A 17005-nucleotide genomic window follows, 5' to 3' on the forward strand; every position below is an offset into this window, starting at 1 on the left:
TGAAGTTACTTTTACGTACAGACAATAAGCCAACTCTGCAAAAGTTCCTCTGTTCTTTGAAGTGGCATAGACATCGAAGAGCTGTGCTGATTATCCAGATAAGCAGGCACTTTCAGGAGATATTTATATTTTATGGCTTTCTAAAGTTTTTCTGTAGTTTTCTAAAGCTACAGCCCTAGTAGGGTTGTGTCTCTGGCCCACTGAGGAGAATTTTCTCTGCATGAACAATGCAAAGTTGCCTTAAAATAACTCGCTGGTAAGTTCCCCCTGGGCAGGAGACCATCTGTCAACAAGTCTGTGTTCAGCTGGAAGGAAAGGAGTGGGCACAGGGAGACCGCACCATCTGGGGGAGATGTGCCTTAGCAGGGCAAGGGGAGAACCCACAGTTCCTGTCTTCTGGATTAGTGATTTTGCAGCTTCGTTATGAGCTTGAAGGAAGGAACTGTGCCTGTTTCACTCTGTGCCGCTCCATCTTTCTGCAGCAAGGAGTAGTAGGAGTAAAGGACAGATCAAGTTGCCTTTTTTTTTTTTTTTTTAAAACAAAGTGGTGAGTGTAAGCTATTTCCCACTTCATCCTCTTCTCTTATTGTGGCTTGCTAAAATACTGTAGTACGGGAGAGAAGTGAAATCACATTTGTTAACAGTAGCCACTAGTTCAGTCAGTCTTCACCCTTATCTCAGTGGCAGTGTATTAACCCTGACCTGTGCTATATATCTGTATCCTGTATCTGGGGTAGGAAACTAGAAGGCAAAACAAAACCCAAACCCTTCCAGCAGTCTGGTGTCTCAGAGTTGAGCTGTCTGTGTCTCCCAGTTACTCAGGCTGTATCCATGCTGCTGCAGTTGCCATTCAGAAATACACTGACACTTAATTTGTAGCTGCATCTCGGAATAAATCATCCCCTTGTTGCCCATAGATCTCAGGAACTTTAAAATCCCTGTCTGGGGCAATGCAGCACTTTGAACTGCTGAGCTTTCATGGTGATTTATGGTAGGAAAGATTCTGAACTCAGTTTCTGGTAAAGAATGGGTGGCTTTGTTTTCCTTAGATATCCTTGGATAACAAGATCAATGCAGTTATTATTAGTAGTAAAAATAGTTTCAGAGAAAATAACAGGTATTTTTGTAGTAAAGACTATTGAGAGTAAATCATGAGGGGACATAGCATTTCCATTTTTATGCCACCAAAACAAGAGGCTCTGAAATGGCTGCCTTGATATGTGACCATGCAGGCTAACGGCATCCAGGGACCAGCTAGCTGCATGGGCTGGAAGCCCATTGTAGCATCCAGGAATGTCTTCAAACTGGCCTGGCCACGCAACTCTGACTTTTCCAAGGTTGGGAAAGATTTATTGTATCAAATGGAATTTCATATTCCAGGATAGGTGTGGTACGTTAACGAGTTAAAACTGAATGTTTTACAGTATAGTCATGGTGATGCTTTTTTCCTTGCTAATTCAGAGCTCATGGGGAGAGAGAAGAGGAATTGACTGTAAGCCCTTTTGTATAATTAAAAAAAAGTACAAAATTACTATGTACAGCTTTTACTAGAGAAAAAATGGTCAAGAAGGATTCCAGGTGTTTTTCAGGTAATGACGTTATTCAGATGCCTTTTCAGGAAATACAATTTAAAATGACTGTGTTCATGCACAGCACGCAGTTAGTCTTTTGCTTTGTTTTGTGTATTTCACCAGCAAGCTATCCCAGAATAATACTCTGAATTCTCAATTGGTGTAATTCATTATAGTTCCATTAACTTCCAGAGAGGCTACTCTGGTTTATTCTGGCTCTGTTTCTGGCCAAAGTGTTCAATTCTGAATATGTAATAAAAGTGTTAGTCATCTTAACAGCCGTTATTCACATTAGTATTTTGTGCCCAGTCCTGGATGTTTTAATGTGTTTCTTGTTGATCAACAAAGAGGGCATTGTGCACAACAGGGTATACATGGCAAAGATTAGATGTTTCTTTCTTTGCTTTTGAACTTTATTCTGACATTTTCACTTTTCTGCATAGTATTCTCCTCTACGAGTAGTCTAATCAGAGCTGGTCTTCCTGGGAGGCATGCTGCCAAAATAACAGTCAGTACCAGCGACCATAGGACTGAGGGCAGTACTGTGAAGATTTCACTGCTTAAACTTGAGCAGACAAGGAAAAAACCCAATTTTTTAAATGTCTGATTTGGAACTCTGTGTGATTTTAATTATTTTATTTTTTTTTAAGTAAGTCAGCTATACCAGTATAATAACGATTAATCCATTCCAATAAAAGAAAATTACAGGTTCTCAGACGTCTTTTTAGACAAGTATTATGATGGTTAGAAACAATATTAGTTAAAGGCAAAAATTCTAGCATTAAATAATACCAAAATTGTTATTTCTAAGGATCAAGCTGTCTAATATAGTACTATTTAGGATAGCTGGAGTACTTGTAAGATGTCGCCTGTAATGTGAGAAAATATGATACCAAGACTCTCTCTTGTACATTTCTTTTCTTCTGGGAAAGACTCAAAAATCAAATGATACAATATTTTCTGCTTGTAGAACCTTATTATGGCTTTCTGTCATCCCACACATCAGCCACTTAACCTGGTGACCTTATTCTGATTTTACTGTTACTGAACTTAATTCTGTAAGTCTTTGTAGACTGAAATGCTTTTTTTTCCTCTTGGTTCTTCAGAAAATGTCGTAAAATCATGCATGCTTTCTAACATCTTCAGCAAATTTTGCTGGAAATAACCCACTAACATTCTTTCTTTGAAGACATCATGTTTTTATAGTATTTCATCACTAGAATTTAGTATGTGGTTTATATCACAGTGGTCATCCCTTCATATTCTCCCTGCAGCAAGGTGCCAGAGGAAAAACTCTTTTCAGTCTAAATCAGTCGGTTAAATTGTCTGATGGTTCTACCATAGTGATTTTTTTTTTTCTTAATTTCAAGTAGTGTATATATAATTTATTCCTGTTTCTTTAAAAGTGTGGGAGCAGTTTTTGGAACTGTTACTTGAGCAAAAGTTTTTAATCTGCCATTGCCATTTACTGAATTCATTTTTGGATGCTTTTGCAGTTCTCTCCTAAGATCAATGTTGCCATGCTGCCTTTTCCCCACCCCTTTTATTTCACAGATGATCAAAGTTACTCTTTCTTGCAGATAAAACAGATGAAATAGTTACTCCCCGTGCATTTCTTTGCACTTATATTGAATGATCTGCACATATTTGTGTGTTTTCCCTGTGTAAAGCAGGTTTTTTTCACCCGTATCCTTCACTGGATACTGATTCTGATAAACAGTGTCTGTAGCTTAGGCTTGAGCTGTCTTGTGGTGGGGAAAAGAGTGTGTGTTTACACCCTGTGTATTTAAATCCCATTTCCTCTAAGCGTTCTTTAGTTACAGGGAGACTATTACTTTTTATAATGAAACCACCTTACCATTACAGTGACTGTCGTTTTGGAGGAATGTCAGGGAGTGTTTAAATCTCCACAGGGCCTTAATAATTTAAATGAATTTTTGATGGTAAAGGTGCATGAGAATTTCCCAGTGTAATGAAATTATAACATATATCAAATATAGAAAAGTATTTTCTTCTTCCATATAGATATTTTGAGCTTGCATAAAGTATTAAACAACCATAAATTGTCCATATATATAGATATCCCTATTTTAATTTATATTTTTTTAGAATCACTGCATGTTGATGGAGGGGTGGAGGAATTGCATGAAGCTTTGCCAGTCCAAGCTGTGTTCTACCCTTAAGTAATTTCTCAGGCTGCTGCACACTGCAAAAGGCTAGTCTGAATATCAGAAAGGCTTAGCAGTAAGACTCTTTGTCAGAAGAAAACAGTGTTTCCTAGGCTTGCGCACGTGTTGTTTTTGTGTTGTCAAGTGGGTTTGGTGATTTAGGTAATCAAAAACCTGGCATTCCCATTTTAATAAAGAATTTGCGTGGTGCCTCTTGGCCCTGGTGGCTCGTAGGGACATTGGCCGGGGAAGGATACATGGAACATTAGCACAGCTCAGGGCGTGATCCTGTTTTTTCTTACTGAGGAGCGGAGTTTTTGCCATATGGAAAGGCTATCCCAGAGTTAGTGGATCCCAAGGGAACAAAGCCAGTTCTGTATAACGATTCTGGCTGTGACTCTTACCATCACACCACACAATTACTTCATCTTGCATCCTGGCTGTGCATCTCTATTGTCTGATTAACTTGGGGCCCGGCTATTTGCCATAGTCTTTCGCCATTCATATTCACCATTACCCTTTAAAATTTCCCTGACTATCTTCCAGCTTGTCAGTAACAAAGTGTTTCATACATGGTTCCATGATGGTAGGTTAAAGCTTCTAAAGTTGAGCTGCTTTCTAGCTGCCTCTTCAGCTGTGGTCTGTTAGTGGTGAACTTGGCACATGTGTACAGCCCAGCCAGATCAGGAGAGCCCTGCAGATGTCCAGGGACCTGATGAAGAAAACCAACCCAGGTCAGAACGTAAACACAGGTCTTGAGTCCTATCATAAGTTTTATGATCCATTCACAATTAATAATAAATGAGGAATGAAAGTTAAAATTGTGCTATGTATGTGTCTTATGAACTGCATTGTAAGTGTTTAAAAGCATCTAAATAGGAGTTGTTGTAGATTAAACCGGCCTCTTGATTCTGATTGAGACATGCTGATGGATAATTTTTTGTTCGTCATCTGTTAATGTCTTGTACATGATCAGATTTCATGTTCATTGCTCAGTAAATGTTATAATAAATATTAATGTATTGCTGCTCTCAAAGTACTTATTGAGATCTTTAAATTTCTTTAAATATATTCCCAGAACCCCTTAGAGTAACCAAAATTACCTGTAGCATTTTCCACAGCAAAATTATCCTGTGATGTTGATTGAAATTGTGCCAGTGCATCTGCCATAGAAACGTTAATGTCATGTCTGACTGAGACACATGCACCTTCTATGTTCATCGTTTCTGAATCCATTACAAAGACCTTAATGGTAGCTGTATATAAAGACATGCCATAATGACATCTTAAATGCTGTCTTTAAATTCACAGCATGAAAAGCCTTTCAGAAACACTGTATGAAAAAAGCAGGTAGCTAACAGCAATTTGTGGATAATATTCATGCTATGTCTTTTATTTAGTGGAGGTCTCATATTAATTCCAATAGAAATAAATGGATCCAGAAAGCTAATGGTGTACATAGAATTTTGTTCCTAGTGAATGACATTTGAGAGCTCAGGTCAGCTTGCTTGTTTCACAGCAAACATAAGAAAATGCATGCCAGAGTTTGGAAGAGTATCAGGTGGTTATACAAAATTAAAAAATATACAATAGAAATATAAGATCTAAAGCATATTACGTTTGGAAAAAGGGTATATATGTACAAAAAGCACAATATGAATATTCTAAAAATTCTGTAGCAAGGTTATTTGGAAAGGACACATGCTTCTCATGAAACAATCTTTCTGAAGGAAGGGGTTTGAACTCTTATAATTCTGTCAAGGACCTTGTATGGTCCCTTTTTTGGGCAATGACCTCCTTTTACCAGTCACCACAATACACTCAGTTTGTCTCAAATTTTGCGACAGGTAGAAGGAGGAAAGTGGAAATAAATGGAAAAGAAGGCAGTACTAAATCTTACAGGCTTCACCCAGAATTTTTGGTAATCATGACTGAAGCCCAGAGGATGCTGGAGCAAAACATGGGCTTTTCTGAGGATGTCTCCCAGAGTCACATCTAACTTCCCTGTTTTTCACTTAAGTATTCAAGACATTGAATACTTCGGGCAGTGGTTTGCTCTTCTAAAGGTTTACTTTAAATAAAAATAAAAAAATTTTAAACAAGACAAAAACCCCACAGTTTTGATCCATGAGAGTCTAAATTTATTTTCTTAATTACACAGTTTATAATATTGACGTGACCTGTGACCCTTTCAGTAGTACTGTTTGATTGTATTAATTAGGCTTTATCCTTTCAACTGTTTTCTGTCAACATTGATTGGCAGATTATGATAAGACTTTATAATCATTCACATGCTGAAGAATCATATTGGCCATATTGGCTCACGGGGCTGTTGATTCCCAAGCTTATTTGTGACTGAGCCCTGCCTGACAAAACTGGCCCTTTCCTCTTGCCTACCCACCCAAAGACTCACCGTTTCTTCCGCAGAGGATTCGCCTCCCTGCCCTCTCCATCCTCCAGAGTCTCTGTGCACACCCATGTGATTGGTGTCTACAGGAATAATAATATCTCTTAGCTGCTCTTGCATTTACAGAGGTGCCTCTATCCTTTGGACCTGGTTTGTGCGATCCTTTTCATTCCTCAGTGTTAAGATATTTTATAAAGTCAAGTAAACGTTACTCGTGGTTTACACACAAGGAACCAAAGCATCGGTATTCATCAAGGTCCGTGGTAAGATCAGGAACAGATTCTGTGTCCCCCTGAATGCCGTGCAGGACCCTGCGTGTTGAGTAACTTTGGTCCTTAGAAAATTATTTGTAGTAAGGGATGCCAGAAGATTGTGGGTTTGGGAAAAAATTATTAAACTTAACTTCTGCTTACAGATTCCAGAAGATTTTAGCCACGCTTATGTACCCCAGTCTTACTCAAATATCATCAAGTAACAAGTATTCCCTAGGAGTGTGATGAAATTAAATCATTTCACACTAACTACAAAATGTAATGGTGACTTTTAGTTACTGCAACCATACACAGAATTGAAGTTGGGAAACTAGAGGTAAAAAGCTTGTTAGTAACTTTCTGAGTAAGCAGCCACCCTTGACTGCTTTCAATACTATTATTAGTGATGGAGAACCACTGTATAAACTGCAGGAGATGCTCCATTTCCTTTTTACTCATTTAATGCTTTCTCAACCTTTTTCCTTTGACAATGAAATTTTGAATGATTAGGCTCTATCCAATCATTAATTACGTATGTTCACATGTAAGGACAGTTTTAATGTAGCTGTTTTGTGTTCCGAGGTTAAAATTGCATATCTTTATGATGGGACATAGTGCTTCTGTCACTAACTTTTAGAGTAAATTATTTTAAAGCTTGAAATCTGTCTTTTTGTCTCTCAGAGAAAACACATTGGACCATGTATTTATATTGCTATATAAATAATGTAAGTAGCAAATAAACATTATTGTACTTTCTTACTTATATATATTGAAATGCGGGCAGGCAAAGTTCCTGTTTAAATAGTTTTTTATTTTAGATTTTTCCACCTGAAACGTTTGCTCAACCTAAAGTAGAAATACCTGTATCCCCCCAAATGGAATTTATAATATAATTGAAAAAATCTTAAGGCATCTTAAAAGATACCACACAGTAAAGTTATTGGTAGAGGTTAGTAACTTAGCCACCATAAAATGCCATTGTTACAAAAACATACATTTTCCAGAGTTATTGCAGTCTGTGGCTTCCCTTGAGTTGTATTGATTTCCTCAAAAATTGTTTAATGGGGAAAGAAATCATTGTTGTGGCATAACAGTCCAGCTCCAGCTATTTCTAAGCACTGTGGTGCAACTTCAGGGCACTGGGTGGGTTGTGGCCCCGGTGCAGCTCACATTTGCTTTTTAAGGCTGCCTTCAGTACACAGTACTTCAGTACACGCTTGGCCTCATGATCCCTGCAGGGTTCTTAGTGAATAAAATATGTGCCAAGATGATGATCTTCTAAACCAGCTAGCTTTTATGTACATTTCCAGGGGACAGACTAGATAATACTAAAGACTATTCAAGTCAAGGGCAACCCAGTGCTTTACCCAAAGAAAAAATAAAAAGTCAAAAGGCTTTATTGTTTACAGATCTTTTCAGACACTGTTACATATTTCACCATGCAAGAGATACTGATTTTGAGTGAAGAAGTTAGCACAGGAGTAGCTACAGTTCTTGCAAATGCATGCCCGAGGAGTTTGAGACTTACTGTTAGTATTAATTGAGAAGCCCTGTTTCAAAGTGTGCATAAATAGCTGTGCTACTTTGTCTTCTCATTCTAAATAGCATTATGGGTGACCATTTTACATAAAGGTTAACAAAATAATGTCTTACTGATTTGAAATTGGTAAGTAATATAATTACCATTATTCAAACTCTTCTTTAGGACTGGCTTTCAGATGTCAGGCTCCACATCCATGCAGCCAGGGGATTAGGCATAATAATAATTATTGTCTGACATACAGGGTCACCTTAGAGGTGATGCTTGGAAGCCCACCACTGTCAGTGCCAGGGCCTGAATCAGCTGGGCGGGCTTAGCAACGTAAGGAGTAGACACCAGAAAAAATTTACTGCAATTTAAATGATGCCAGTTGGAATTCTACGCATGAGGTATATGTTTTATGCACCTGGTGAGAAACGGCTTTCGGCTCCACTACCTCACATTGAATCGAAAGATCACAGCCCAGAAATTTTTTCCAAAGCTTTTCTTAGCTTCATGTTTTTAATTCCTCCATCTGTCTGTTTTGTTGTTTTGTTTACTTGACCTGCATGCTGTTTAATGTCTCCTGGGGATGCTGTTCAGAAGCCTCCTACCTCCACCCTGGGTGGTACAGATGATCCAAATAGGACATCAAGGGAATCCAGAGAATGACTCTAGCAAACGGTCACACCCGGGACAGTGAGCTCATCTAAACCTTTTCAGACGACAACTTTTTACATCCTCTTGCCTGAACTTGGATATGCTGGTGTGCTAGACGATGGTGCATCTAACCATGGTACACAAAAATTAGCCTCATCGGGCAGCATTAATACAGAGTTTCAAAAAGATTCGAGGGTCAGAGATGGAAAAGGATTTCTAAAACTGCATGTAATAAATCTGGGCTTTCACTGGATCGTTGGAAGACTGGAGCATGCTGTTGCTGAGCAGCCGAACTTGTCACCAAACAGCCTTTGGCTAGTCAAAAACCACCTCAACATCCGAGTTGCCAACATTGCTGTTGCTTCTGTCAAGCACCCATAAAAAATAAAGCAGGGAAAGCAACTTTAATTGTTAGTAGGTTCCAGATATCAAAATTGCAATCTCTTAGCTTTCACCACTTCATAATGGAGCCTATACCAGACCCATGTCAGCAAAGATTTGAGCACATTATAAAGCTTTCCTTTGGTATTGTAAGGCAGGTACTAATTTTTAGGGGCTGGAGACACTACAGATATATAGTATACAGCTGTATGCTGTGAGGATTTTCAAGATCGCTGGGTTACTGACAAATCATAACTTTTGACAATGTTTATAACCAGTGACTTTCTTAGAATTATGGCATTGCTAAAGTATATTTAGCAACACACATTATTATGTGTTATTGAAAGTTAATATCTCATCTGATGAAGTACATGTGGTTCATTGAAATATCCCATATCAAAGTGTTTTTAAAAGAGGGATTTTTATTAGACATCATGGGTTTGATTATTAAAATTAATGAGCTCTTTCAAAGTCTCTGCAGATATTTGTAAAAAGGCATTCTTTTTTTCCCCTCTGATATTTTGATATATGAAAAGAGACTTTTTCACGCTTCCTGACCAGTCTTCTTATTTGCTTGTCAAATTTACCCTACGTTTTTTTTGCCATCTAGTTTCAAGACAATATGAACTGTTAACAGATGAGCACCTGAGTTGTCTTCAATAAATAAGCATTGAGAAGGAAATCTAGTATGTCAACCAGATTTTTATTACAACTTGATAAGTTTCCCTGCAGGTTTGAAATAAACTTTTTTAATTAAAGAAAAGAATTGTATTTAAAAAGCTTTTGGAAAAAAAGGTGATGTCAGGAAAAGAATAGGCTTTGCAAATAGAAAAGTCTACATGTTAAGACTTCAGATGCTTTGTCAGTGGTAATACGGTCTAGCAGGGTGAAATGTAAACTTCCGTACTGAACTAGATACAATTTATAAATTTTGTATGGCTGGATCTAAACTTCTTGCTGGAGTTGTTTTAAAATGTGTCTTCATAAACACTTCCCATGGAGATATTCTCTATAAAAATAAACATTAATAACTAACTGACAGAAAATTTATAGAACTGCAGTCTTGACAGCCTTTAGGCCCCAGGAGATTACAGTACAGTAAACCCAAATTTATACAAAGAATGAAATATAAAGTAGAACAGAACAAAGGGAATGGAGAATGGCTCTTGCTGTTTTCCTAAAATTAAAATAGTGACATATTCCTGTTACTTTCACTGAAGCATATGCGTGAACCGTAAATAGCAATGTTTAATTTTGGATCTCTGAATGATCCAAATGGATCTATTTCTTAGGAAAAGGGCCTGATTATGGCCAGAATGTGTATACACAGGATAACTTTAGCGTAGGTAGAAGTGGTGTTTCCTAAACTGCCTGTCAAGAATGACTTAATCCTACTTTGCAGGAATTGCCTACATCAGTGAGACACATTCATTTCCATACCCATTCATTTAGGAGACTTTCTGCTGAGAATGTCAAAGAGATGCTAATTACTATCAGCTATGGTGATCCCTTAGGAATTAGGCTGAGATTGAGAAACCACGTAATTACTGAAGTTACACTATAGTCAAGGATTAAAGTGATGAGTTCTGCTCCCTTTCTCTTTTTTTTTCTTTCGTGGCTTAGGGAGCAGCTGTCACAGGCAGTCCTGGTGCTCTTTAGGTGATTGTTTTGTGACAAATTTGTCCTCTTTCAGTCTATTTTATCTGCTAGCAATGCCGTGTAAGGGCAGAAGCAGGAGAGGCAGTAATTGTATGTGCAGCCTGGTTGTCTCCCAAAGAAACCATCGTAGAGAAAATGGCAAGGTCCTTGAGCAAGGGACTGATTTTAAGTTAAATCATCTGCTTCGTTGAAGAGAGACAGTAGAACCTGGAAGTTCAGTTGAGTAACTCTATGGAGCAACATCTGCTGCCTGGAGTTAAGGAGAATTCAATCAGAAAATTCTGTTCTGTTAACAGCAGGGCTCTGAGAGGAATTTAGGGAACGTATGATAGCATTAATACCTGAAAATCCAAACAAATTTTTGTAAGTCCTTACTACTCTGATGAAAAAGGAATCAGGTAAATTTTCATTCAGAACAGAAATTAAAATTGACAGACTTTTGTGCTACTGTTGATAAAATCTCCAAGATAGGAGATAATTTTAAATAAATGCCAGTCCTTTTCTTGAGGATAAATGCCTGTATCCTTTATAAATCTTCCCTGTTCCATTCTAATCCAAAAATAAATAAAGCTTTTTTTTTTAATATAACTGTAAATTCTTTATTGTGAGCAAAGCCAGGTTACAATGCTAATGGTGGTACGTGCCAGAAGTGTGAATGTTCCTTGAATCCATTTGACATTGATGATTGGTTTTAAAATTGTCATGTTATGTCCTGATAATTCAATGATGCAAATCTGATAGCAGTACAGTGTTTTCCTTTGCGGTGTTGCCTTTTCTGGAGTGACTGGTTAACCTAGAATCAACCCTGTGCATTATAAGCAGTTGGACTAATCCCAAGGGCTCTGTGACTGTAGGGCTGTATTTGCAAAGGACACATCCCATTCTAATGTGACTTAGCATGCTGAGGAATACAAATATTGAGAGAGGAAAAAATATTTTATGAAGGGAAACAAATGATCAGTATTTAAAATAACAAAAACATCATACACTTGAGGTTAGTTACCGATAGGATAGAAATATAAGCAAATGAGAACACTGATGTAGTCTTTCAACTATAAGTAGCAAGGTCCAGGTTCTGCTTTCACCCATATTGCATTAAAAGTCAGCAGTAGATCATTTGCAAAATACTATTGGAGTACCTGATTTTATTCTGAACCTACAGGGGATAGTTTAGCTAAGGAAGTGTAGCAGTTTTGCCAGATGTTTTGGATGATAGGAATGAATTAAATAGAAGTGTTCAAGTTTGCGGATCCTTTGTTACATCGTACATACATGCTAACAAGGTGAAGAGATGTGAATTTACATCTGTAACTGTGTTTTCTATATGTAAAAACTTAAGAACTACTACTTTTTTTCTTACTTGCAGTACACCTTTCAGGAATTCAGACACCGAGACTGCTTTCTATTTGGTGAAGTTAGGTCATTGTAGGCAAGCAGATTGCTCAAATTTGGAATGCTTCTACTCATTTTTTGCTTGCTTTACTCCCTGTATATTTTTCTATGGCAAAGCCAAGCTTTTAGTACTGGCTTTAGTCCTTTATTGAGAATAGAGCTTGTACTAACAGGAGCCAGATTCTGTTTTCTCAGTGAGTACACCACTGTTGTTAATAATTAGGCAAGTCAAAGCTGTAGAATTTTCATTACATGTGATGATATACAGAGGATGAAGGTGGGCAGGATTTTTTTTCAGAGAAGTGAATATGATAGAATGGAAGGTATTTCTTTTTAAATAATTGACTTCTGTATATCAAAATAAAGTAATGCAAAAATCTATTTTAAAATCTAACTTACTGCCTATCTTTAACCAAGCTACAGAAATTAATTTTAAAATGCCTGTAGTTTCAGAGATTATGGTGCTGTGTTCGTACACTAAACGATGCCAGGATCCGACCTCGATGCTGGCTGTTGAGCGAAGTTGTCTGCCCCCTTTCATTGCTAGCACGTTCCCCTGCAATGATTTTGCTCTTTACCAGCTCAGCCAGGCAGTTCCCCAGGTAGAGTCTGGCTGGCCAGAGACTGCACCCAGCAGAGAGCTTGGAAGAGGCCGTGCTGTTCTGCATGGATGCAAGGTGGTGTGTACCAAATGTCTTGAGAATGGGTCCTGGCATTTTTCTGTATTAGAGTAAAGGCATCTTCTGTTTCCAGGCCCCCAATGTTATGGCATTGTATTGATTTAATTTCATCCTGACTCTTCCAAACCAGTGAAAGCTATTTTTAGTTTTCAGTTTAAATTATTCTGTAGAATATCCTTTCTTATTTGAAAACTCATTCCACCCACCAAGTAATACCACTTTTCAAAACAAACAACAAAAAAATACATCAAGAGTTTAAGTCTTTAATCTTCTTAGCAGGAATATTATCTTGGTACTTGAACTGTGATTCCCTTTCTCGCTCTCCTATCAATACTGTTTCTTGCAGTTACTCACCTGCAGAAGGTATGTTATATATTAGGAACATTTCCTTTTCTTGATCAACACTTGTTGTTTTAGGTGGCTTAATTAACTGGCTTTCATTAAACAATACTCTTGTCTGCATTTAAATTGGTACTGTTCTTCTCAAAGGTAAAACAATCATTCACATTGTATTACATAATATCAAAGTAAGACATTAAATTTTGTGAGAAGTCAAGGAACTTTACTGCCTTAAAATGGTGATGAAATTTAGATAAAATTTTTCTTTTAGAAAAGATTTTCAAAATGAAAAACTAGGTTTATGTTCAAGACTGTCTCTCATTTTTCCAAATGATTTTGTGTTGAGTAATGAATAATATTTTGCTGAAGCTTTCTTTGGCCTTTAGTCAAGTACTATAAATGAATTCATTAATGGGAATTATTTTTGGGCAGCAGTAGTGGGTGTGTGTTTAAAGTCTTACGGTCACGCATGATACTTTGAGCTTCAAGTGTAGCCATCTTTTCATTAGTAGTTCTAACCTAAGAGGTAGTTTGGCTTAAAAGAAGCAAACAAACAAAAGAAAAGCCATTATCTATAAGCCAGTCTAGTATTACTTTTAAGATTGCATTCTAGGCGGTCTGAATGAGAAGCCGTCTTCTTGGTATTATTGAAATAAACATTGTCACAATAGAAATTGACAACTTTATTGCAGAGGTTTACTTGAATCATTTAGGTCAATATTTTTTATTCTGCTTGGTTTTAATAGGTCATAAAAGCAAAATTTGTTTTCATGAGAAAGATTAGATTGAGATGTTTAATAGAAAACTGAGAAGCTTTCCCAGCCTGAAGTTAGCACAAATGCAGTATGCCACGAAGACAAACATTTCTTGTTCATTTTTCTCACTCGAGCACCAGTGGGACTGTTGCAGAAGACAAATAGGATTTGTGTCTAAACAGTAAACAATGCTGAGCATGAGGGCCATGAGCACCATTGCATATTACACAAGTAAAAGCACAGAGACATTATTTCTTTAACATCAGCATTATGTTGGTTTGGCATATGTAGCTAACCTATGGATCTACTTTTTGGCAAAAGCAGAGAGTGTGAGAGGAGAACAGCAACAAGGAAGGATAGGAGCTATGATAGTGAAATTACTCAAGTTTGTTTGGTTCTTGATAGTAAACCGTTTTATGTGTATTAATTAAGAAGGGGCCAACTTTAGGAAGTGGTGTTGGAATATATAAAATAGTATTAGCATAAATGTTAGATATACTACCCTGAACATGCTGCAGTAAATAGTAACTAACAATCATGAACATATTTTCAACATTTAGCACTGGAAAAGTAAGCATAGCTAAAGTTTAGTGTGAAGAATTAGGCTGTAATTTAACCCTTTCCAGCATTTATTATAAGCAATGTGTTTTGTCTGTACTGGACTTTGAAACTTTTTAATTGGCTTGTGCCTTGGAAATATGTCAGTTAATACCTGTTGTCACCCTACAAAGATCTCTTAAGTCTGTGAGGCAGTATAGTGCATGCTGGTAAAAGCTAAGAGGTTCTGATATTTAAGCATATGCTTCACTGTAAACAGTAGTTGCGCTGGCTCTAGGGACCCTCTATTTTACATGTTTAATTTAGCAGTGTTCTTGGTCAGAAACCTGTTCTTTTGAGAAACAGTGAAAATGTTACTTGTGGGTTGCATATTTTCTTTCTGTTTCATTTTTAGTAGACATGGATAACAACTGTGAAAGGAATGAAGAAATAGGACCCATTATTTACTTTCTGTGAAAACCTTCGGTATTGAATCTCAAATTATGGTGTCTTTCATCCACGTGAAGATTAAACCTTCCTAAAACACACAGAAAGTAATAATCAGGGAAGTTACCATAATAGCATCAGCCTCACTCACCACATTATTATTTAATATATTTTAGTTGAAATGTGTGCTGTTCTGGATATCATTATCTTGAAAATTCAAAGTAATTAAAGATTTTATTTTTAAAGCAGGCATACCAATAAAAGCATTCCACAGGATGTTGATAGCTGGAATAAAAATGTCTACATATCTTCTGAGTGCTTTATTAGCAAGGGAAGGGGGGGAGGGTAGCTTAAGGAAGGATCTGGTTGTCTTGACATTTAAGCTTCAAGTAGATAACTGTCAAAGCAGAGAGGGGATTGCTTTTGAAATGTAGATAATGCGGTTTTTATGAATTTACATGATAATATAAATGTGAACCAGGTGTGAAATCATGGTCTATGCAGTAGTGACGGACATTGAAATCATAGGTAAAAGAACCTGGACAGAGCCTACGTTACTTACATTCAGCAGAGGACTTGGTGGAAACCTAGATGGATTATCCAGTTTCGATTTGCGAGGTGTTGGGAAGTCTCCCTGTTTTCCTTTCAGACTGCAGCTCCTCTTTGTCACTTTGAGAGGTTTAGTCTGAACCAGCGGTGTTACCGCTTTTTACGCATGGGTTTGCTCCAGACGGATGATTTCTTGCCTCACTGTCTATCAGTCTTTCTGCCAGTTGTTTTCAGGGAGTCTGCAGCAGAACCTGTAGGGATTTATTGCCTGGAGGTCCATGGTAGCAGGTTGACTAGTACATTACAAAATACGGTGCTTGATCACAGCAATAAGCTTCTCTCAAGGGTTTGTTGTAATGAATGTTGAAAATTGTTTAATTCTTTTTTGTTCTGGGTGTGTATGGCTGTCCATACTGTAGACCAAGAGTCTGAACAAAGCCATGCAGTAAGCAGAACTCTCAAGCTCCTTTCCCTGTGCCACGTACACATCTTCCTCAGTTGTTCTGTAGGTGACAAAGACTGACCTCAGGTAGATGCAACTGGGCTCTGTAGGCTACCTCTCTAGTTACTGTAGAGTCTACAAGGAGGAATGAGGAGACCATCAGTATATTTCTGGTTTATAACTGCCCATCTTTCTCTCCACTGACTACAAAGAGATGTTGAGGGAAGCTTATCTTTACAGTTTAAATTTGGACTTTTTGAATTTCCCTCTATGTCATCTGTCTGTTTTGACACCAATTGCTGTCAAATCTGAGACCATCTTAGCAGTACAGAGGTTTTAATAAAAATAAACAAAAAATATTTTAAGAATTGTCTTGTAATACTTCATATTCAAGTTCTTTTCAACTTTGGTCTTCTTCCTTTTGGCAGCACCAGAACGGAGGCATTCCCTTCTGGGTAGCCCAGATGTCATTGATACTGCTCCAAGAAGAAAGCGAAGACAAAGGACAGCAAAGCCTGCCGCCACAGGAGCTAAGAAGGCTATTCATGAGACAGAAGTGCCAGCCAAGGAAAAGTAAGCAGTTTTCAAATTTGTTGAAATGTTTTTATATCTACAGATGTGGGAGGGTTTGTGGTTTGGGGTTTTTTGTGTTTTCTTATGCAGTTTCATATTTCAGATCAAGTACCGTTGTGTTGCATTCTGTGTAGTCATTTACAGTAATTTTGCCCAACTTTGAATAGATGTGAATGATTACATTGCCAGGCCCAATGACTTATTGATTTTAATACACCTCTAAAGTGACAATTGTAATTTTTTTTCTTTAATTGACCTAGATAACTTTAAGCAAATAGATTGAAGCCTACTAAAACGTTGTTCTGTATGTTACTGCATAAACTTGCAAGCAAAGAAGGATGTATTTACAGCAAGTGTCAAGCTAAGATGGACAGCTTCAGCTAAGTTGTGTCACAGAAAGTAGTCACACTGTAAGTGTCTTCACGGTGAGGGTGGTCAAACACAGAAACAGGCTGCCCAGAGAGGTTGTGGAGTCTCCATGTGTGGAAATATTCAAAACCCAACTGGGCATGGTCCTGGGCAACCTGCTCTGGTTCAGAAGGGAGGTTGGGCTAAGCAATCCTTTCAACCTCACCATCCTGTGATTCTGGTTTTGTAATTTCAGTGGAAATCAATTCACAATAACATTTTTAATAGAAGGGAATAGATTTGTTTTGGAAATGAGATCAGTGGGAA

The 17005-nt window shown here is 37.5% G+C and overlaps 1 protein-coding gene across 2 annotated transcripts in view; it reads left to right on the plus strand.

Moving 5' to 3' along the window:
* The window catches only part of XRCC4 (X-ray repair cross complementing 4), a 180832-nt gene that overhangs the window by 101832 nt on the left and 61995 nt on the right, over nucleotides 1-17005 (plus strand). For both annotated transcript variants that reach the window (XM_069777717.1, XM_069777716.1), the window contains one exon: nucleotides 16186-16330. In XM_069777717.1, the coding sequence (XP_069633818.1) occupies nucleotides 16186-16330 (145 nt within the window). The remainder of the gene's footprint in view (nucleotides 1-16185; nucleotides 16331-17005) is intronic.

Source organism: Haliaeetus albicilla, chromosome Z, assembly GCF_947461875.1.
Source record: "Haliaeetus albicilla chromosome Z, bHalAlb1.1, whole genome shotgun sequence".
In the NCBI taxonomy this organism is placed as follows: domain Eukaryota; kingdom Metazoa; phylum Chordata; class Aves; order Accipitriformes; family Accipitridae; genus Haliaeetus; species Haliaeetus albicilla.